This window comes from Mesocricetus auratus, unplaced genomic scaffold (genome assembly GCF_017639785.1).
Source record: "Mesocricetus auratus isolate SY011 unplaced genomic scaffold, BCM_Maur_2.0 Super-Scaffold_100014, whole genome shotgun sequence".
NCBI lineage: Eukaryota > Metazoa > Chordata > Mammalia > Rodentia > Cricetidae > Mesocricetus > Mesocricetus auratus.
This window is the reverse complement of record NW_024429197.1, coordinates 47,129,509-47,154,538: the sequence shown is the minus strand read 5'-3', so window position 1 is coordinate 47,154,538 and position 25,030 is coordinate 47,129,509. Positions and strand designations below refer to the sequence as shown.

The following is a 25,030-nucleotide window of genomic DNA, read 5'->3' as shown; positions in this document are numbered from 1 at the left end:
ATACTGACAAAGGTACACATGCATTCCTCTAATGCTTAAGGATTTAAAGAATTCATATCCCCACTTATAAATATAGACTATTACATTATATAGTGAATCTCATTGTGTAGATTACCTATAAACTTGTATCAACATATACTTTAAGATTTATTTCTTTTTTCATTTACATTAAAAACATTTATTTCAGGAAATGTTTGCCCCTGCACAAGTGGAGCTGGGTTCAAGGGTACCAAAATGATATCTGGGAGGACTGCATGGACCATCAAAGTCAAACAATAAGGTCTAAATATACTGCAACAACAGTGAGGCTTAGGACTATGTGGGGAGAAGATTTTGAGTGTGACCCCTTGGATGATAACTTGAGTGTATGATGTGTTGTGAGCTCTGATTGGTTCTTTTCTTTATACTGTTTCTAACGTGGCAGGACTAAGTGACAAACACTGTCCAGCTGCTCCTCTGGAATCATGTCCTCCAGGGGACTTTGCCATCCGTTTTTCTCCCGTACCCGTTCCACCTGTCCGAAGACCCGCAGCAGGTGTCCTCGAAGGACACCTTGCAGCTCCTGCTCACTCCAGCCCCGTCTCAGCAGCTCCTCTATGAGCATTGGGTATGTAGACATGTCCTCTAGCTCCTGAGGGAACTGTGCAGTGCCGTCGTAATCCACACCAATCCCGATGACCTCGGATCCAATGACTGCCTTGATGTGGTCAAAGTGACCTGCCACAGTGGACACATTGGCTAACGGGTTGCACTGCAGCACCCCTGCAGAGAATGTCACCATCACGATGCCACCATTCTTCTTCAGAAGCCGTAAGATGTCATTAGGAAGATTCCGAGCATTTCTGCGCACACCCCTGGCAGCTGAGTGGGAGAAGATCACAGGTTCCTGGGACACTTCCAAGGCCCTCTGTACAGTAGCATCCGAGACATGGGATAAATCAACCATTGTACCCAAGCGATTCATTTCTGCCACCACCTTCGGTGAGGGATATGCATATGCGTGCATTGATCATTCAGAAAAGGTGCGTGTGGTTTGTGTGGCCCGGGGTATCACTCAGTCCTTACTTCACCAAAGCTGGTCAGTCCTTTGTCGCTGCTGTAGAATGAGTGCACGTCCTTAGATGAGCTCTCTGCCCAGAGTGTGTTGCAGGTGTGTGTGAGCGTCAGGTAGCGCACCCGCAGCTGGTAGAAACTTCGAAGCACAGAGAGGCTGTTACCTAGTGAGTAGCCACCCTCCACACCAATGAGGCAGGCCAGCTTCCGGGTGCTGTTCTGAGCTTTAACCGAGGTCACAAGCTCCAGCTCAGGATAAGAGGCACACACACTGTGAATGAGGTCAATCTGCTCCAGGGTGAGGTGCAAGGCATCCCGGTCCTGGGTCTGACACAGTAAGTAAGCGGACCAGAACTGGGCTCCCACGAAGCCATCTCTAAGCCTATTCAGGTTGGTATGGCCATAGATGAAGTTTCTCATGTTGGCGTCCTGTAGCCCATTCAGGTAAAATTGCCTCAGAACAAGAGGCAGGTCGTTGTGGCGTTGACCCGAGCAACGTGGAGAAAGTCGATTCCAGTGTCCTTTTGTTCACAGCCTGAAGACTCCTTTGAAGCAGTTGAGGTGAAGGGCAGGGTTGCTTAGTGGCCAACGTTGCCACTTTTATGGGCAGAGTTTCTTCAGTGTCCACCAGTCTTCTTGGAGGAAATGGGGTAGTGCCAGCAGCTGGCCTGTCTCTCAAATCGCAGCCGCTGTTGGATATAAAATGTAGCGTTCCAGTCGATGAAAAGTGGGCTGTTGGTCCGATGTTGCAGGTTACCTGCGTGGTCACCTGCTGGGTCGGCAGGCTGCCGAAGCCACAGGGAAAGCCTGTCCAGGTCAGGGAACCAATGTTGTTAAAATGTTTAGATTTATCCAGTAACAAGACACAAACCTTGACTCAATGATCTCATGTGGAGTTTATTGGTAGACAGGGAGGGAAAGGGGGGTAAGAGGTAACCAACCCCATGCAGAGGAGAGAGAGAGAGAGAGAGAGAGAGAGAGAGAGAGAGAGAGAGAGAGAGAGAGAGAGAGAGAGAGAGAGAGAGAGAGAGAGAGAGAGAGAGAGAGAGAGAGAGAGAGAGAGAGAGAGAGAGAGAGAGAGAAAGGGAGGAGATGAGATGGAGAGTAAGATGAGAGTAAAAGAGTAAGAGAGCAAGATTTATTTCTAAAAAAGGAATTGCTAGATTAAAGGCATCTCATTAGGTTTTGGTACCCTTTTCAGACCATATACACATACACACAATTTATTTGTTTGTTTTTATGCATATGGGTATTTTCCCACACATATGTATGTGCATCACACACATGCCATCTACCCATAGAGTTGAGAAGAGGGAGGTGGATTCCTTAGAACAGGAGTTATAGATGTTTATGAATTAACATGGATGCTGGGAATTAAACTTGAGTCCTCTTATCTCCAGTTCTGTCTTTGATTATAATAAAATCTTGGCTACATGGAGCACATCAACATTACTAAGAACACAAGTAATATTGATGGTTTAGTACAATGGTCTTAATTTTTACTTTGCCATGTATTTTATGTCTGGTTTTAGATATGCTTATTGATTTACCTGATTGGTTCTTTGGTTCATTTTAAACATAAACTGAAGATGCTGAGAGATATTATATTTTATTCTAAGGATGGTAAAGTGGATCTGATGTGTGGTGCTTCGGAATGCTAGTTTTTCATCTTCTTGTGTACGATACAGGCATCAGATATCAAGTGTCTTCTAGATCTAGTTTAGTGGTTTATTATTTCATTCATTTTTGAATTGCCTGACTTTGTAGTATTTGGATTCTAATTATGACTCCTTGACTCAATTCCCTTCTACCTCCAATATAACATAGCTGCAGTTATTTAGACTAAAGATAAACAAAAGTCGGCCTAACATGGCTTCCTTTAATCACATTCAATTTTACTTTTCTTTAAATTAGACATGTTTCAGTTTCAATTACAGATTTGTTCCTAGAGAAATGGTCAAAATATTTGGCTGTTCGCTATTTATTATTTAAGTAATTTAGGTCATTTTGTATATGTCATTTTTTATTTGGTCTTGGAGAGAATGTCTATAACCCGTGTACTGATCATATTCTGAGGTCTGTTTCTATTTTTATCCTGTTAATTTCCAAGCCCACCATTCTATTTTATACTTCGTATTAAATGCTATAGCCATATATATTTTGTCTGACCACTACTTCCACCTTAAAAAGGTGTGTTACACTTTTGTGAGAAACTCTAATTATCTCAGGTACAAGAATGAGACTCTTAGTTTAAATCAGTTAATCAGACTTTCTCAAAATAGCCACTGATGCAAAGTAACTCACTATCTCATGTGTCTGATTGTGTCTATTGGAAATTTTGAAATTCACTCAATTTGTATCTATGTTAAGAATTTCTGCACTTCTACAAGTTTTCCTCTCCCCACCATCGAAAGGTAACCTTCCTCTTCCAGAATGTGTTTTCCTGTTAACTAGGAATAAAATGTTCTCTTCTGTCATTGTAGGAAAAGTATTTGTATTTTATCTGTAATGAGAAAACAATGAAACTTTATCAAAATAGTTTTGAGTATGGCTATATTTGTAATAATTTTTCCAGCACTAAGCTGAAGTTGGGATAGAATAGCATTGAAAATAAATTTACTTGGAGATAAACATAGGTTACAGTTCAGAATATAAAATATAAGAATATAGGCACAGACTCCCCATCCTCAATTTTGAAAAGACATTGCTATAAATTCTATCTTGCACGGAAATATCTGTTAAAGCAACAGAATGTATTTCAGACTGTTTTGCCATATTTCTATAATGTGATATGAGTTCCACTGATATACAATCCATTGCTACACTTTGTCTTCTTCACTAGCAACATCATTCAGTAACTTACATAAGTAGATGCTATGGTTCATCTCTAAGTTTCCCCTTTGGACCAATGCCCAGATATCCCCAGTTTGTTGGGAATGTCAGTGGTTGATGGGTCCAAATGAATCCTTTCTGAAAATAACTCACTACGTCATTGTAATTAGAATCATCTTCTCTTCTTTCATTTCTGTTTCTGTGATAAGATGCTCCAACAAGAAGGATTTGTGAGAGAAAGAAGTTTATTTCAGTTTCTAGTTCTAGTTTATAGTTCAGCACAGTAGAGAAGGTGCAGTGGCAGGAGCCTGAAACAGCCAGAGATATTTTACTGTAATAAGAGCAGAAAGACAGGAATGCACACATGCTTAGTACTTAGTTAGCTTGCTGTATTCTTATACAGCCCAGGGTTCATAACCAGGAAATGGTACCACACACTTTCAGGCTGGGTCTTCCTACATTAATTGCTCTAGCCTTGGTAATTTCCTAAATACAGGCCAGCCTGATGTAGATGATCCTTCATCGTGACTCTCTTCCTCCCAGGTGATTCTAAGTCATGGGTACTTGAGTCATAATATATGGAGACATCATGCTGGAACCAAGCTGAAAGCTTAATTTTTACTGACTAACTTCCACAATGCTGGAAGTTTTGGTTCACACTTCTGGGGGAGAACAATCAACAGTCTTATCTGGCTTGTGAATACTCTAAGCTATAACTACAACTGACTGCCAAGCTATGCCAACTGATGCAGCAGTGATACAATTGTTATGAAAATAACTTGCCACATTTTGATTAGAATTAAGACCAACTTCACAAGATGGATCTCACTACGTCAGTCATAGACTGTAGGGGAGAACTTGATATTATTCCTCTGTTAAGTGGACATAGTATTATACTGTACCAAGTACTGTCTTCATGCCAATGGATTAGTGTGTCTCTCAAAGCCTGCACTATAGATGCTTATTTCTGTAGTAGATGGCTATTAATTCAGAGACCCAGAATCAGTCAACATGCATAGAATAAGAGGCACAGGAACGCTCCTCCTAAATGAGACGTCTGTACCTATCTCTATCACCCAAGGACCAGCAATCACCCTGGGAGAAAGGGCAGAAAGAGTATAGGAACCACAGGGTATAGATGACTATAGCAACACAGTGTTTTCTAAGAAGGGACTGTTGCACACATGAACCCCTAGTGGCCGTGACTATATGCATGTGACCTGTGCAAGCTCAAACTAAACAAAAAAGCATGGATAAGAAGAGTGTTTTGATGTCCCACCCTTACCTGAGAAGATACTGGCAATTAATGGATATTGGGACCGGAAGAGACAGTTTTCTTCAGGGATGTTACCCTTGAGAGTTTGCCTTTGTTTTGTTGGGTGTCTCTACACCCATACACATACTGACAACCTTAAGTGAACATAGTGTTACTTTGTTTGTTTTTGGGACTTGGGAGCACAGAACAGTGGGAAGATAGGGAAGGAATCTGAGTACAGGGAATTGGGGTGGGCAGTGCAGAGTGAATTTGGTAATTTGCTTTTCATGGAAGGCCTTACCCTCCTTGGGGATTGGATTGGGGGGGTGGGATTGGGCTATTGGTGGAGGGCATGGAATGATGGGAGGGAGAGGGAACTGGGATTGATATGTAAAATAAGAGTGTTTCTACATTAAATAAAAAAGATTTAAAAATTAACATTTAAAAATAAATCTTTAAAGAAACATAAAAACAAACCTAGTCATCACTGCTCTGATCTTTGGGGTCAGTGTCAGCTGTGACCTACTCTATAGGAAGTATAAATATCTGTTCCTCTTGTCTTTGAGAAGAGTCTGTGAGTTAACCTGGTCCAAGGCTCACTGTAGGATGGTCTGAGGCCTGGCTTGTGACATCACTTCAAGTCAGCTTTTACTGCTCATCTGCCTAATTAATTTCATAATAGGCATTATTCCAGAGGACACAGTTCTTATGTTTGATGATAGTCTTTACCCCTCTCTCCAATGTTATACTGTTTTACCCCGAATTAAAGAGAAATAATGCTAATATATCAACAAACCCTACAATTTGAGACAATTTGCCATAAACTTCTGATTCATTCAGCCATCCAAACTTGGAAATAGTTATAAAGTAAGGCTGGTCATGATGTTGCACACCTTTAATCCCAGCACTCAGGAGGCAGAGGCAGGCCTATCTCTGGTCTACTCTGCCAGTTACAGGACAGCTAATGCTACATAGAGTGACTATGTCTGGAACAAAACAGAGCAAAACAAAACAAAACAACAACAAAAACAAGTGAAAATTACTATTACTATCTGTTTTTCAAGGGAACTTTTTCCTCCTAAGAGAACTACCTCAATTGCACAGGTATGTAGCAATGAGACAGCAGAGGTAAGTTATAAAACATGTCAGCTGCAGAGCAGGCATTATGCCTTAAGCTACTCATTAACTCTACCTCTCACTTCTCCAAAACATCAATTGAACACCTGAAAAACATAGTTTGGAGAGAGACCATTTAAGTCTTGTGTCTTTGCAGATCAATGGAATATTTAGGACATGAGATTTTACATTATGAAAGACTACTTTTGTAGAACCTATCTCTCATTTTAAAGTACATTCAGTGCCACACCTACATATTAGATATGACCTAACTGTTAGCTATTGAGAAAAAAGTGTTTGATAATTAATTATACGCAAAGGAATCTGTGCCTATTCGTTAATGAGGTGATTTTCTTGGAATCAACAATATTATAGTGAAATTGTATGTCATTAATTTGTTAAATTTTTATTACTATTGTATGTATTAACTGGAATTCTATCTATCTCTTATGCATGGAAAGGTGAAAAGCGAGAATCTTTTATAGTTTAAGCTTGTTTCAAACATAATTTGACAAGCTACAAACTGATTATTGATGGGGGAAGTCCTGTGTATATGTTAATAAAGCACTGTTGGCCAATAGGGAAGCAGAGAGGTGGGACTAGGAGTCCAGGAGGACTCTGGGTAGGAGAAACACAGTGAGTCAAGATGTAATGCCATGGGGTAGGAAGCCCAGAAACTTCTCTGGTAAGAGAAATACTTAGATTAACAATTATGGGGTAATTACTTATGTCAGAGCTAGCCAGTAAGAAACAAGCAAGGCCAACAGCTTCATAATTAATACAGCATCTTGTGTGTTATTTGGGGACTACAACGCGGCAGAGCCCATGCGACTGGTGGGTGATAAACCAAAGCAGCTAGCAAGGAAAAGCCTCCCTTTACAGATTATATCTACTGAGAAGAAATGAATTGTTAGATTTATAAGTAATTCAACCTAAAATATTTTCTTCATTAAGTACAAATAAATTCAGTTTTTACCTTTAGAAGTTTTAAGGTAGACAATCCACATATAAATTTTCTTCTTTGATGTATCAGAAACAACTTTGATATCTATTTATATGCTCATAACAATATCACTGAATTTTCATAATTCTTGTTTACTTATTGTGATTGTAAGATAGTTGGTAAGGAGTCATTAATTTCATTTTTCCAGACAGATCAACTGGACACTGAGCTAAGATGAGGCAAAAGTTCATCAGACCAAGCTTTTTTCTCCCTGACATTAACATGCAAAGATCACCTTATATTAGTCCTTTCTTGTTGCCACATTTCAGAAATATAAATATAACACTTTCTTTCCCTTTCACCAGCATATTTCCTGGAAAAGAAATATGGTTGATAAATATGTTTTCAAAGCATGTAAGCACTACACCTGATTCTTTGCAAACTGAATCGTTTTACCCATGCAAGGTTGTCAATGCAATTACAGGTCCACAGAAATCCTCCTCATTGGGACATTCACTTATGGTCACAGATAAAAAGTTTTAGGGTCTTTGCTCAGTATCCCTTCAATTCATGTTACGTGCTGGAGAAAAGCCTCTCTCTGATTTCACAACACTGAAAGTTGTTCTTTCTTTATGTTATCACTATTTTTTTTTTCAAATGCATTTGTTTATCAAAGACTCACTCTTGCTCCTCACAGCTGCTTTCTCCATATCATATTCTTTAGCAGCATCTATAGTTTGAATGCTGCCACGAGAGGCAGTGTAGTACAGAAGTTAAAAGTACCCTGAGAAAATTGAATTTGAGTCCTACCTTCAAAGTTCATTAATTCTGTGATGTTAAGAAACTATTCAGTTATGGGTCAAGTGAGTTTGTCCTGTCTGCCTCAGAGGGCTACAAGGACGGAATGAGATAAAGTATGCAATGTGCTTAGCCACGGAGCTTCTAGTTTTTTATTTCAATACAATTTAAAATCCTCATTATACTGCTACAAGAGTGGCCATTTGGCTGCTTCCTACCTCCAGGCCAGAGGTATTGATGGGGGTGATTATTTGGGAGCAGAACAGATGGAAAGAAGCAGATGTATCAAAGATGAGGTAGGGATTTACCAGAGAGAGCATTAGCTTGGAGATTAGGGCAAGATGAAGAAAGAAGGTTGTACTAAAGCTAGCTGAAGTCTGAAACATAGGAGAGGCTGTTGTTTACTGACATGGAGAACACTGCAAGATTCTGGTATAGACTATAAATCGCACCTGGAGCATGTGGAATATTACATTTTCCTCACACATTTGTCTAGATCCTTAGATCTCAACCTGTGAGGTGTGAACCCTTTAGAGGACTGAATATCAGATATCCTGCATATTAGATATTCACATTGTGATTAATAGCAGTAGCTACAATTAGGAAGTAGTCACAAAATAATTTTATGGTTGGGAGTCGCCATGGCATGAGGAACTATATTAAGGGCTCACAGCATTAGCAAGGCTTAAAGCCACTGCTCTAGATGAATTAACTAGGCAGGTAAATATGTAGGTTGGAGCATCAAGTAAAGAAATACAAAAATAAATCCTGAGAAATATTTTGAGAAACACACACACAAACACACACACACACACGCACACACACACACACACGCGCACACACACACACACACACACACACACACACTAACATTATTGCTACCACCACAACTGAAAACACAAGTCAGAGTTGAGATAGATAAGCATATTTGGAACATAAGTGTAAAGATTAAAACTACAATTAGGGAACACATTCCCAAAGACCTGGGGGCAGTCCCAAACCATCCAGCACTACATCTCTCACCATCGGAGCCTTGGCCCCTCTCCCACTGGGAGAGGAAGATCAACCACCTAAACCACAGGCTCCATCTATACCAATTGGAAGAAAAGAGATCCACCTGCACCCACTGGAGGAAGAGATGGGTAGAAGACAGCATAAGAACATGTTCAATAACATAAAGAGTAAGATGACACCATCAGAGACTAGGGGTTCCACACCTGCAACACCTGAACATTCCAACACAGATGAAGCACAAAAAATGACCTTAAAATAACTTTATGAAGATGATAGAGACGCTTAAAGAGGAAACGAGAAGCTCCCTTAAAGAAATGGAAGGAAAGACAAACAAAAATGCAAGAAATGGAGGAAAAGACAAATAAAAAATGTAAGAAATCAACAAATCTCTTAAAGAAATCAAGGAAAGCCAAGAACAATAAAAAGGTGAAGGAAACAATTCAAACTTGAAAACTGAAATAGTGACAACAAACAAAACACAAACTAAGGGAATACTGGAAATAGAAAACTGGGGTAAATGATCAGGAACTACAGATGCAAGCATAACCAGCAGAATACAAGACAGGGAAGAGAGAATCTCAGGAGTTGAAGATACACTACAGGAAATTGATTCATTGACCAAAGAAAATGTTAAGTCCAACAAATCCTTGACACAAAATATCCAGGAAATATGGGACACCTAGAAAGACCAAACCAAAGAATAATAGGTATAGAAGAAGGCAAAGAAGCACAGCTCAAAGGTTCAGAAAAAATATTCAGCAAAATCATAGAAGAAAACTTTCTAACCTAAAGAAAGACATGCCAATGAAAGTGCAAGAAGCTTACAGAACACCAAATAGATAGGACCAAAAAAAAAAAGGGCCCCTTGCTACATAATAATCAAAACAATAAACATACAGAATAAAGAAAGAAGAGAACTGCAAAGGAAAAAGACCAAGTAACATAAAGGCAGACCTATCAGAATTACTCCTGACTTCTCAATGCAAATTCTGAAAATCAAAAGGTCCTGGATGTTTTACAGACACTAAGATGATCATTGTTATTTAGAACCTTTTGTAAATATTGCTAGCCTTCTTTTAGTTCATCCCTCTCCCCAGCTTCCTAATGAGTAGAACTTGGCCTCACAGGAATAGCCGATGGCAAAAAGGAAACATTTCCCAATTAGATCACTTAACTCCTCCCTCTGTGACCCTTTAACCTTTTCAATACCTGTTAGCTGCTAATCTTCAGTGGCCTGGTTACTAGACCATGACCCCTCTCCTTTGATTACTCTGCCCTACCTAGTTTTCCTACACTAAACCACTATAAAATGGGCCTAAGAAGAATAAAATATTGCAGCTTGATCAGAAGGTCTGTCTTGCTGTCCGTTCTTTGTGCCTCTTGTCCCATCATTCCAGGTTCCAGTGGGCTCGACCTTTGTTGTGCCCTGCTGGCCAGGGCACTAAGAGAGCACAGATGCCAGCCCAGACTATTATACCCAGCAAAGCTTTCAATCACTATAAATGGAGAAAACAAGATATTCCATGACAAAACCAGATTTAGACAATACATATCCACAAATTGAGACCTACAGAAAGTCCTGGAATGAAAACTCTAACCCAAGGAAGTTAACTACACTCACAAACACATAGGCATTACCAAAAGCCCCCCCCAAAAGGAAACACACACACAATACCACCACCACCAAAAAATTAAAAGTAACAGGAATCAACAGTCAATGGTCATTAATAGCTCTTAATATCAGTGGTCTTATTTCACCTATAAAAAGACGCATGCTAAAGATCTGTGCCTTGGCTACTGCAGGATGTTTTGGTCTTGGTAGCAGATGTCTTATCTAAATACAACAGAATAGGGCTCAGGTGTGTTTACTTTGACCCTGAAGGCCTAATAACAGGTGTAGTTACCAAATGCTTGGAGGATTAAGGGAAGAAAATTTGTTTGATCCTTATACATGATAATAGACATCTTCTGCCATGTCCTCTTTTAGTTGGGGTATTTAAGAATGTTGAAGAGTAAACTTGGGGCTTTCAGTATTCACTGAATTTCCCTCTTGACTCTATTCCTTGTCTCTTTTTTTTCTTAGCATCTTTACCTGCTCTTTCTCAATCCATACTCTGCCTCTCAGGTAGAACCAGACAAGCAGGCTGGATCAGATTTTAGACCACAAAGACAGGTTCCCAAAAATAACCACCTGTGTCTCATTGGATCACCATGGTTTAAAGTTAGAATTCAACAAAACAAATTGCAGAAAGTCTACAAACTCATGGGAATTGAACAGTGCTCAATTGCATCACCCCTGACAAGGAAGAAATAAAGAAATGAAAGACTTCCTAAAATTCAGTGAAAATGAAGGCACAACATATCAAAACTTATGGGACACTTTGGAAGTATTAAGAGGAAAGTTCATAGCACCAAGTACCTACATAAAGAAACTGGAGAATAGTCACACTAGAGACCTAAGAACACTTGAAAGCTCTAGAACAAAAAGAAGCAAACTCACCCAGGAGGAGTAGATGCCAAATTTAGGGTTGAAATCAATAAGTAAAAACAAAGAAAACAATACTGAGAATCAATGAAAGAAAGAGTTGGTTCTTTGACAAAATCAACAAGATAGACAAACCTTTATCCAAACTAACCAAAAGGCAGAGAAATGGGTACAGATCTCAATAGAGAATTCTCAATGGAGGAATTGCAAATGGCTGAAAGGCACTTAAGACGTTGCTCAGCATCCTTGCCATAAGAGAAATACAAATCAAAACAATTCTGAGATACCATCTTATACCTGTCAGAATGGCTAAAATCAAGAACACCAGTGACAGTTTATTTTGGAGAGCATGTGGAGAAAGGGGAACACTCCTCCACTGCTGGCGGGAGTGCAAACTTGTACAGTCACTTTGGAAATTAGTATGTTGGTTTCTCAGGAAAATCAGAATCAGTCTACCCCAAACCCAGCAATTCTACTCTTAGGCATATACCTACAGGATGTACATTCATACAACAAGGATGTCTGCTCAACTATGTTCATAGCAGCATTATATGTAATAGCCAGAACCTGGAAGCAACCTAGATGCCCCTCAACCAAAGTATGGATAAAGAAAATGTGGTACATTTACACAATAGTGTACTACTCAGCAGAAAAAATGAGGAAACCTTGAAATTTGCAGGCAAATGGATGGAAAAAGAGAAACAATCCTGAGTGGGGTAGCCCAGACACAGAAAGACAAACATGTATGTACTCACTAATAAGTTTATATTAGACGTACAGCAAAGGATAACCAACCCACAGTCCACAACCCCTGAGAAGCTAGGAAACAAGGAAGAGCCTAAGAGAGACATTCGTGGACCCTCTGAGAAGGGGAAAAGGACAAGATCTCCTGAGTAAATTGGGATCACAGAGGGAGTGGGAGGGAGTTCGGAGAAAGAGCTGGGGAGAACATGAGGGATCAGGAAGGTCGAGTTGGGGGAAGAACAGAGGAGAGCAAGGAAAGAGATACCTTACTAGAGGAAGCTGTTACAGCCTTATTGAGAAACCTGGCATTAGGGAAATTTCCAGGAATCCACAAGGATGACCCCAACTAAGAATATAAGCAATAATGGAGATGCTGCCTTAAATGCCCTTCCCCTATAATAAGATTGATGATTACCTTAAAACTCACCATAGAGCCTTCATCTAGTAGCTGACAAAAGCAGAAACACAGATTCACAGCTAAGGACTGAGCTGAACTCCCGGAATCCAGTTGTAGAGAGAGAGGAGTGATGAGCAACGGGGTCAAGACCATGTTGGGGAAACCCACAAAAACCAGCTGAACAGAGCAAGTAGGAGCTCACAGACTCCTTCTTCATAAGATCAAACCAGGCCCCCTGAACATTGGTGTCAGTTGAGGGGCTTTGGCATTCAATGGGACTGCTGACTGTGGAAACAGTATTTATCCCTAGTGCATGAATGGACTTTGGGATCCCATTCCCTGTGCGGGGATGCTCTCTCAGCCTAGATGCATGGGAGAGGGCCTTGTTCCTGCCTCAAATATTTTGACAGACTTTGATAATCCCCCATGGGGGACCTAACCTTCCCTGAGGAGTGGATGGAGGGCAGGAGATAGTGGGAATTGAGGTTGGTATGCAAAATAAGATTGTTTTTAATTTAAATAAAATTAATTACAAAAAACAAAACTACAACTAGGTTGAGAAAGATAGACAGGTACCTCAGAATATATGCACACAATATTGGTTGCTCTAAAAATGAGACCAAGGAAGCCCCTCAGAAATGTTAAAAAATAATTAATGATATGCTAGAAGAAAAATTTCCTGAAAAAACCCAACCCTACAGAAAAGGATGAAGTTAAATAATTTGTGTTGCTGGTAATGTGGTATTATATAATGGAAAAGCATATTACTAGAGCTGATAAATGAATTCACTAGAATAGCAGGATACAAAGTCAACTACAAAGCCCAGTAGCTCCTCTACACACAAATAATGAATTTATCAAGAAAAAAATTGTGAAATCAATCTCATCCACCCTAGCCACACAGAAAAATACATAGAATAAATATAGTTAAGAGAGTGAAAGTATGGAGATTCCTCAGAAAAATGGGAATAAACCTACCACAAGACCCAGCAACTCCACTCTTAGGCATATATCCAAAAGATGCCCATTCATACAACAAGGATGTCTGTTCCACTATGTTCATAGCAGCATTATTTGTAATAGCCAGAACTTGGAAGCAACCTAGATGCCCCTCAACTGAAGAGTGGATAGAGAAAATGTGGTATATTTACACAATGGAGTACTATTCAGCAGAAAAAACAATGGAATCCTGAGATTTGCAGGCAAATGGATGACACTAGAAAAAAACCATCCTGAGTGAGGAAACGCAGTCACAAAAAGAGAAACATGGCATGTACTCTCTCATATATGGATTTTAGACATAGATCTGGGGAGTGCCAGCCTACAATCCCATGGCCAGAGAGTCTGGGAAACAGAAACTTCATTCAGTGGCTGATGGAAGAAGAGGCAGACTCCCACGGTTAAGTACTGAGCTGAACTCAAGAAAGCCAGTAACAGAGAGGGAGGACTGATGACCAAAGGGATTAAGACTGGGCTGGTTTAACCCCCAGAAACAGCTGACCTGACAAAGGTTAACTCTTGAATCCCAGGCATAGCCTGGGAATCCATCATGGGACTGATCAAGACCCCCTGAATGTGGGTGTCAGTGAGGAGGCCTAGGTAATCTATTGAGCCTTGGGCAGTAGATCAGTACTCATCCAGAGTATACACACGGACTTTGGACTCCCATCCAACAATGTGAGATGCCCTCTCTCCCTGAATTCTTGAGGGAGGGTCTAGGCCCTGCCCTGGATAAAATGACAGACTATGGACACCCCCATGGAGGGCCTCACCCTCCCTGGGGAAATGAGAGGATATTGGGGGGGTTTGGGGGAGGGCACGGGAGGAGGGGAGGGAAAGGGAGAGGGACCTGGAACTGACTTGTGAAGCAACCTTGTTTCTAATCTAAATTTAAACTGAAAAATAAATTTAAAAAAAAGAAAAAAAAAGAGAGTGAAAGAGTTCTGAAGTGAAAAGTATAAAACAAAGAAAAAAGGCATTGAAGATACTTGAGAAAGGAAAGATTTCCTGTGTTCATGGTTTAGAAGAAGTAATTATTGTTCAATAGCTAGACTATCTAAAATAGTCTAAGATATAATAAAGTTCTCATTGAAGTGACACTCTCCACAAGACACACACACACACACACACACACACACACACACACACAAATCCTAAAATTCATATAGAAGTAAAACCAATCTTAAGCTGCTAAAATAGTCTAGAGCAAAATAAACCAACACTTCATTTCTCACAAGTCCTGAATTCAACACATAGTACAGAACCATGGTAAAAAAGTCAGCATGGGACCAGACATACAGTCCATTACAACAGACTAGTCAGTCTACCATTAACCCCACACACCCAAAGTCATCTGATTCTTGATAAAAACACAGACAAAGGTACCAAAAATGGAGACTGCCTCCTTAGCAAGTGATATGGAGAAAACAAGATACCCATGTGCACACTTAAAACATGGTGCCCTCTCTATGCAAAAAGTGATTCAGAGTGAATCAAGCAGCTTTATGTAAGACCTGAAACTCAGAATCTACTAGGAAAACATCAGATTATTGGCATTAGCAATGATATTTTTGAAACAGACTTAAGCATAGGGAAGAAATGGATTTCCATGATACTGAAACATTTTTTACACACTAAAGGAAATAATAATGAAGGAAATAGTGAAGTGACAGCTTTCAGCATGGCAAAAATATTTTATCATCTATTTGTAAGAATATCATTATATAAGAATGAAATATACCTGGGACCGTGATATGGTTCAGCAGGTAAAGCTGTTTGCTGCCAAGCCTGACAACCTGAGTTCAATCCCTGGGACATACATGGTGGAAGATAGAACTGACTTCTGCAAATTGCTCTCTGACTGACACATACATGCACCACTACATGCTTGTACACACATGTAGACACTCACACACTAAATATTTTAAAAAGAAAACGGAAGTTACCACTGATAGTAAATAATAGTAAATTCAAAAAGGAAAACCGAAATACTCACAATAAAACAATCCAAGTAAGAAGTGAGCAAATGATCGGAACAGACACTTCCTAAAAGAGGCATAAATGTGAAATAAATAGATGAAAAACAAGCAGTATCAATTATTGCTGAAATGAAAATCAAACCTCAGTGAGATGCCATTCTATGCAAGTCAGCAAGTGAATGTCTCTTTTCAGACAACAAACCAAACCAAAAGCAGTGACAAGAATATGCTGAAAAAGAACACCTACATATACATATCATTGAGGAGAATTTAAAATTATTATATGTGTGTGTGTGTGTGTGTATCTTCTGAGTATAAATCCAAAGGAAATGAAGTTAGTATAAACAATATACTTACATATACATGATTATTTTGGCATTATTTACATAGCTACATAGCTACATAGCTAAGATATGGAACCAGCCTAGATGTTCATCAAGAAACACATGAATAAAGCAAATATATATGCAAATACATACACACACATATTGAACACGAAGCATTACTAGCTATAAAGAATAACCAAATCTTATTTTTTTGTAGGAAAATAGGTTGAATTGGAGATCATCATATTAAGCCAGACCCAGAAAGACAAATCTCACATGTTCTTTATGTGGAGAAACTTAAAAACAAACTGAAAGTTGGAGAGAGATACTGGGAACTGGAAAGGGTACTGGGAGGAAAGGAAGCTGGGGTCCAGTGGACATGTACAGAGAAGAGTGTGTCACATTATTTGTGTTATTAAGTTAAAAAGTTGAAAGTATTTATATTATTGTTGATCAAAATTGTTCGTCCTGTGGTTAGTCTTAAAAGCCAGGCACCATTCTGGGATCTGAGAAGAGTGATTTGAAAGACGCAAGAGATAACAGGAATTTATATTCTGTGGCTTAACACGCTTGCTTTATCCTGGGGAAAATTTAAATGAAATAACAATATGACATTCTCCATTGAAATCACTGAGATAAAACACAGAATATCATGAATGTCTAGATAAGAACCGTATGTCATTCATGGGGCCAAAACTCATGTTGGCCTCTGCCTGCCTCCTCAATATTCGTTCCCAGTGGGAAGATGGAGAAGAAGGAAGAAGACATGCTTTAATAATTTCACACCCAGACAATTTTCCTTCAGATATTAAGAAAATGGACATGCTTATGAAATTGGCAAACTATACAGTACAAATGGAAAGTACATAAGACAATGGTTTCTAAAGAAAGTGCTAAGCAAAAAAAAAAAAAAATGGCAGGACTTAGGCCCTGGGCGCCATACTGAATAAACTTAAATATAGAAATAACATTAAATGGCCAGATGAATTTTGTCAACAAGACAAAATGGCTGCATACTTTGTAACCCACAGCTTATGTTAGGGTGAGAAGAGGTTAAGCGTTAAAATTTCTGCTTAATCACTTGTTTCTCCAGAGCTCAGGTTCTCAGTCAATACTGAAATTGCCTAATAGCATCGTGTTTGGCAGACTCTTGCTATACAGCCTGCACTAGATTTCAGTTTCACGTCTTTCTGCCTAAGTCTCAGAGGAGCTGGAATAATAGGTGCCAGGAAAGCATGTTCAGCTGGAGAGAGGGGTTTTTTTTTTCCTTTCTTTTGACACAATGTTTCTTAATATTTTAAAATGTGTAGTTTTCTTAATTGAAAAGAAAATTCTTAGGGGTCCCTTATCACAGGCTAGCAAATGGGCAAGTATCTAAACCATGACTTTTTTTTTTCTTTTTTGGGGGCGGGGTTTCTCTGTATTGTCCTGGAACCCACTCTGTAGACCAGGCTGGCCTCGAACTCACAGAGATCCGCCTGCCTCTGCCTCCCTAGTGCTGGGATTAAAGGCGTGCGCCACCAACGCTCGGCTAACTATGATTTTTCTCAATTTTACTTTATTTTCATATGATGAAATACAAATAGAGTTAAGTAGTTTGAAGATTATGCTTCATTGTGCTCGCATTTAGTCTGGCCCTCCCTGTCCATCTTTGTGTGTCTGTCACAGGGCATAGGTCTGGATGGGAAGCTGCAGATGTGGAGGACAGAGCGATTTTTCTGTACAATTTATACAAATTGCAAGATTTGTAGGATATTTTATGAACAATCTGGCTGTCTTTGAAATAATGGCATGTCCTTTTGGAGAGAATTGTAGAGCTATGATACCTTGTGAATGAATTAGGCTGCTAGTTTCGTTTTATGTATTTTTAGCTCCCAGTCATATCATATACATATATCTATTATGTAAACATATGTACTATATGTGTGCATGTACGTTATATTTGTGTAATACATGACATACATGACAGAAACACAAGCAAAGAATGGAAAGAATAGCAGTCCGAATGAGCCAGTGCCCATGTGAGTTCTTTTTTGTTGTCAAGATAAATAATAGGATTTGGAGGAAAGCAGTTCGAAGAAAGAAAAGAGGCAGTTGAAGATCACCTCTGGAAATGCAGGCGTCGGTCAGTAGGCGTGGCAGGCGTCGGTCAGTAGGTGGGGCAGACAGAGGTCAGTAGGCGGGCAAGCAGAGGTCAGTAGGCGGGGCAGACAGAGGTCAGTAGGCGGGGCAGGCAGAAGTCAGTAGGTAGGGAAGGCAGAGGTCAGTAGGTAGGGCAGGCAGAGGTCAGTAGGCGGGGCAGGCAGAAGTCAGTAGGTGGAGCATGGCATCAGCCTTGGGAAAAGCTTTTATGTTGTCCTCCCTTTGCATATCAAAGTCCACACACTTTAGATTATAAGACAGCACCTTATTTTCATGCAAGTGTTTTAGAGGGACTTTCTGGTTCTGATGCATTGACTTGCTAATTATTTCTATTTCAAGCCCTGAAATAATTTGTAAGATATTTCATAAATAGTTTAGTTCCCTTTGAAGTAATGGCATGTCCTTTTGGAGGAGATTATATAGTTAAGATACTATGTGAATTAATCAGGCAGCAAACTTTGTTTTATCTATTTTAACTCCTGATCACATCATATATACATAGCAAGCAAGGAATGGAAGGAATAGCAGTCCAAATGAGATTATATTTATTTTAAAATTCTAAATGTATTATATCTAACATGTACACACATGTGTATATAGAAGCATGTGCATATGTCTAATTTTTTTCATCTATAAAGATGACTGACCTTCTAATAATTGGTCATTCTTCCCTTGTCAAGTGAAATTCTCTGTTTGAAAATGCTGATACAAGGATCATTTTCTATGTTACCCAGGTGTTGGTGTGTCATTTGTAATAAAGACTGAGCTAGCACTCTAGGCTTTGTAATGAACTAGCAGCAGGTGAGTGGGAATTTTGACATTATAATTCAAGTGTGTGTGTGTGTGTGTGTGTGTGTGTGTGTGTGTGTGTGCAGGTGCATGTTTATGCTGGTGAACCTGCACATGTGTTTGCATGATGTCAGAGCACATTATCTGGTGATGTTCCTCATGCTGTTTACCTTGGGTTTTGGGACAGGGTTGCTTAGTGACCTCAAACTCACCATGTAGACTAGCCTGTCTTGCCAGTGAGCACCAGGGGGGCCTGTCTGACTTGCCTCCTCAGCACTGGGATTACAAGCATACACCATCAGGCTTGGTTTTTTGGAGTTTTGGGGTTCAAATTCTGATGCTTGTGCTTCCAAGCAGTTTATCTCTTGAAGTATCGACTGAGCCCTGAAAATATATTGCCCTATCCATTTTTACTGAGTTTTTTTTTTTTATCAGCAATGCACCTGTCTCTCCAAAGGAAAGGAAAACACTAGGAGGTAAGAATTACCATAATTTATTCACCGCTGGTCTGGTCTTGAGTTTAAAGTAACATGATTTAAGTCTCTTGGTACCCTTTCAGTCTTCAGTAGTCTATAATGAGTTATTTAACACTTTTTAAAAATTAAAATAAATTTTGTTTTGTATTTTTATGGTGTGTGTGTGTGTGTGTGTGTGTGTGTGTGTGTGTGTGTGTGTGTAGACCAAATGTTTTAGTGTGTGCAGGCCAGGGAACTGTCTCCAGGTGCTGGTCTTTGCCTGTCCTTGTCCCTGAGACATAGTCTTCTGTTTACCTCTGTATGCAGCAGGCTAGCTGGCCCACAGGGACTCTCTTGTTATTTACCCTCTTTCTGGAGGAGTTCAGGGATCATAGACATGTGTGCTACTGTGTTCAGATTTCTATGTGTGGTCTGGGGATCTGAACTCTGGGCATCAGGCTTGCACACCAATCACTTTACCCACAGAGTCCCCTGCCTCGTTTAACTCCTTTAAAATCGAATTTAAAAGAGTTATTATGAATGAACAAAAATGTATTCTCTCTTACTTCAAAGTATTTTTTGACGTAATATGGTTGCTTTTTCTTTTATAGACATGGTATCTAAAAAAGAGGTTTAGATATGACTGTCGTTTTGGAAATGATTTGACTTCAAAACCATTTGTGATTGCTTAGAAGTGTGTGGTCATCTTTGAAAATGCATTAGTGGGAGGAACATCCATTTCACTCTGCCAGCTTCCTCTCTCTGCTGTTGATATGGGAAATAGTTAGAAGGAACCTGGTTGATTAGTGGTCCAGCGGTCCCAACATACTCTGAATCAACATTAAGGATTCCATCAGGAGACAGATCTATCTGACTGGGGCAGTGAGACAGTGATCTTATAGAAAATGACCCAGTATCTAAAGAGATCTGCTCTTTTTCAGATTCTGTACCGAAATTTCATCTTGGTAACAATTAAAAATACTTCTGCTCAAGTGCTTGGGCTCAGGGACTAGACTCAAATGCCTGGAGGAAGAGTCTGTAATAGTTAATCCTTATTGTCAATGTGTATGGATTGAGAGATGACCCGGGGCTTAATAAAGTCATTTTCTGGATGTGCCTCTGATGGTGTTTCAAGATGATCAGATCCTGCAGGCTCTAAACTACTGATTGGATTAAGTCCTTGATGGAGTCATAATATGGTGGTATTACTTACAGATGGTAAAATTTGAATGTGGCAAACATATTCTCTCAGGAAAGTTCAGTGACTGAGTGAGTGGATGTCAGGAAACCTAAAGGGGGTCCATGGGGTGTGTGGGGACAAAGCTTTAAGGATAATAGTAGGGAAGGTAGTGAGTACAAGCTATGTAAAAGTGAGTGGGGGGATGGGCGGGACTGGGAAGAGAAATAGCTGGGGCTGGAGGTTGAGTTATGCAAAACCTAATAGGTTTAAGGAATGCCATTGAGTAGTCTATTTTTAAGAAGTAAAATTAAAATAGAGAAAAACAACCTCACAAAGAGGACCGAATAAGCAGAGGGATGAATACCATTCTGTGTTTCCTTTTCGACTGCTGGGAGCCTGCAGAGCTCACCTCACCTGATGTTTTGATAATTTCGCCCTTGCAGAATGTCTCTTAGAATTTTAGGCTTTGAGATACCTATTTTGATGAACTTTTCATTGCAAAAATATTTTTTATCCTTTGTCATCTCAGTGTTAATTATATAAGATATAGGAAAGCAGTGTTTTTTAAAAACTAATAAAAAATAGGCCATACTGCAATGGGAAAACAGAAATGGCATCCTTAAAATGTTGATAAAGACTTTGTTTCAGATACTGAACTACACAAACACACTAGAACTTACAATGTTTGTTTAAACAAAATAGGACCTTGAGGAGTTAGTCAACAATAGGGATAGCCACTTGTATCATGTCTTTTGATACTGTCATCTCCAATATTTAATATAATGCCTGCTATAGGGGAAAGAACCCAATATTTAAAGAATGGTGAAAAATAATTAACTAAATATATGACAAAAAGAAAAGGAATAGAAGAATTGAACATTATTAGCAATTAGATGCACATTTGATCTTGGAAATGAAGTAGTGTTTTAAGGAATTTTTGGAGGTATGAAACTAGGGATCCCTCAGTATCTTTCTGCCATCTTGCTCTAGGTGTTAGAGTTTCCTTTAGAAATTTATTTATCGAGGGACTTTAGTTGACCAGGACTACAAGCTTATTCTGATTGCTTCTCTGTAAAAGGATCATTCAAGGGAATACACAAAAAATCTTTACAAACAATAAAGCAGCAAGGCCAGGAAGATGCCCTTGTGTGACACACAACAGAGATGTCCTGTTGATGATGTAACACTTTCCCATAACTAAACTGTGTCATTAAATATTGATTTTCTATGTTTGACATAAAGATCTCTATCAATGCATTTGGGCCTTTTGAGGTTACATAAGAACCTTCCACCTTGGAGACTAAAACAAAGAACTTCCAACTCAGTGAACAAGAACAACTTCTTGCCACCTACAGAAAAATCTTGCTGCCAAGGGGAGAAATGACAGACCTGTAATATTTATGCCAAAGATAGCATTTCTTGGGTCCTAAATGATACATCTGGAGGCCCTTCACTTCATGACTTCATTCTTATTGCTAAACTTTTTTTTTAAAACAGCAAATAAGAATTTGCTTTATTTCACCTTAAGAAAGAGGGAAAAATTTGCTAAGTTCTGAGTTCCCTTTTCCAGCAGTTATTAAAGTAGGAAAGATTAGATTCTTCTAGAACTTACAAGAAGATTCTGTCAAGAGTGTAGCTGTAGTTTCTAGCCACCATATAAAACACCAGAGAAATGGGATTGCTTTTGGTATTGTCATTTTGCTTCTTGGCATCCTATTGGCATTTAGCTGATAAGAGAGGTCTTTTAGCTTAACTCATGAGGCTTCATTAGATATGCACTAGGCAGGGAATAGCATGACAGAAATTTCTTTTTCTAGCTAACTATTGCTCCCTCTAAATGGGGTATGTTTGTTGCCTATTGAGGTGGTCATTATAGGATCATAAGGATGATTCCTGATTCTCTTGTGGTTACCTAACTGTTTCTAATTGCTCTGTTCCAACACAAGTCATCATGGAAGCAGGGAATAGGAGTGGTGCCTCAGTAACAGTTGTCTTTTTTCTCCCTGTCCCCCATCTTCTCTTCCTCTTCTCATTCTTCTGATTCTTTATGCCCCTCCCTGACTTCTTCTCCTTGCCCAAGCATGAAGCCAAGATGGACCAAGGGGAGGGCAGATGCTTGGAATCATTTTGTAAAGGGATAAATTGATTTTCAAAACGACACTCATCAGCTCTAATCTTTATTATTTTACACAATGCAGTCCCTGTCCTAGTAAATTTACTTTGTTGACTGAGATATACTTTTTGGTACCTGGAATGCCAAGTAATTCTGGATAAAAACAATTCTGTGAACATTATGATGCAAAGCAGAACTGAATATAAATGCTGACTGAATTTAGCCATTAAAAATCTTGAAATTTATATATTTATTTGGGCTTTATTTTACAAATAAATAACTACAAATTTTGTGTAATAGGAGGGCCATTATACAAATAATGACATAGAGACTTACTATTAATTAATGGAAGCTTGGCCATTAGCTTAGGCTTATCCCACTAGCTCTTATAACTTAAATTAACCTGCTTTTATTAATCTATGTTCTTCCACATGGCTCAGTTACCTTTACTCTGTACTATATATATGACCTTTTCAGTGTTGTACACTGTAAATATATGTCACTGATATTATTTGAATAAAAAGCAGAATGGCCAATAGCAAGGCAGGATTTCCAGGCACAGAGGACACTGGGAAGAAGAAGAGTGGAGATACCAAGAGTCACCAGCCAGACACAGAACAAGCAGCATGGGCATTACAAAGTAAAGGTAACCAAGACACATAAAAGAATGTAGATTAGAATAAATAAGTTAATTTATGTTATAAGAGCTAGTTAGAAACAAGCCTAAACTATTAGTTGAGCTTTCATATTTAATAACAAGTCTCAGTGTGGTTCTATAGGAGATGGCTGATGTGATAGAGAAAGACTTACTGCATTTCAGAGTCTCCCTTGCTTCTTGCTGGCCTAATCTGTGTGCCTAGATTCTTCCTCCTCTTCTGTCTCCCCAGAAATCTGCCTACCCTATCCTGCCTAGCTATTGGTCATTATTATTACAACACTCACAACAATATATCTTTATTACACCAGTCACAGCAATATATCTTCACACAGTGTACAAATATTCCACAACATTTCCCCTTTTTTGTCTAAGCAAAAAGGTTTAACTCTAACATAGTAAAACTATATATAATTAGAACAATTATCAGGTAAGAATTATATTCACAATGTTAAGTCCATTTGTATTTGGCAAACTTGAAGAAAGTACTGTATTATCTAATTACCTATATCTATATCTATCTTAGTGAGTCCAAAGTTTTATACGTAAACCACTTTTTATCATAGCTTGTATTAACATCCTAAAAATATCTTTTTATACCTTAAAACATCATTTTAGATAGACTACTTAAGTTTTATGTCTCTCAACCATTACAAATGTTACATACCTTTTGTAAGTTTCTTTTTTTGAATTTGGTAACAAAGAAAAAAAATGGTATAACTATCTAGTCTTCAACCCCTTCCAAGGCCTGAGAAGGATATAACGTTACTTGAATAAATAGGAGGTGCATAGCAAACACTTCCATCACTATAGAAATGAAAAAGACATCAGGCTTACTGGATAGTCACCATTGCAGGTTTCCTTTGCAATGTTGGGGCAACTGTCTTTGGCATACAGGCCTAGAATATATGACAAACTTTTCTGTGAAGCAGGAATTTTGAGGGACTGTCCTGCCCTGTCTGGGGCAAGGTTCTTTTGTGTCCTTCTTGCCCAATTTGGACAACATACTGTCAGCAGTTGAGGTAAGGGCATTTTCTTGCTCAGATAGCTAGCTTTGCCACATTGAAAGCAAACTCCACATGTAGGTTCTTCAATGTCCATTATCCTTTTTAGAAATAAATCGGTGCTGCCAGGAGCAGATATGTCTCACTTTATGTTATTGAAACATCTTAAATGCTGTTTTCTGCAGGTCTCTGAAGTGTTTGAAGATTACCTATTTATCTTGAAAACCTACTTAACATGAGTACAAGTTTGATTGTTATAGATGACAACTACTAACCTGTATTTCTTAATTATCCTAAAGAGTTTGTAATAATTCCCTTCAAGGAATAGAACTTTACATTTTTCAGTGAGATACATAGGTATAATACCTCAACAAGAGTAGAAACATATATGCAGTATAATAAAAATAACCTTAAATTTGTATCAATATACAAAAATATCTCAAACAAGAGTAGAAACAAACATTGAGTATGTTTTAACAAAAATAACCTTAAATTTGTATCAATACACAAAAATCCATACCAATGTAAAATATTAATGATTAATAGTTGCTTTTTAGTTTAGACTAAATTCATTAATCTACCCTTTTATCCAATGCTTTCCATATCCCCCCTTTTCTTTTCAGAAAGAGATCCTTGAATCCATTATCCCTTGCTTAGTTTCCTCCCTTACCATGGCCAATATCAATTTGAAAATGACCCCTCTTAATCAATGATAAACATTCATAATTTCACTGAATGGCCTAAAGCCACT

The 25,030-nt window shown here is 38.9% G+C and overlaps 1 protein-coding gene across 1 annotated transcript in view; it reads right to left on the bottom strand.

Annotated features, from left to right (window-relative positions):
• Positions 1–268: 268 nt before the first annotated feature.
• LOC101838492 (dipeptidase 2-like) overlaps positions 269–25,030 on the bottom strand; it is a 120,253-nt gene continuing 95,491 nt past the window's right edge. Inside the window, 2 exon segments of the mRNA XM_013116478.3 lie at positions 269–976; positions 1,066–1,574. Of these exon segments, the coding sequence (XP_012971932.1) occupies positions 269–976; positions 1,066–1,574 (1,217 nt within the window).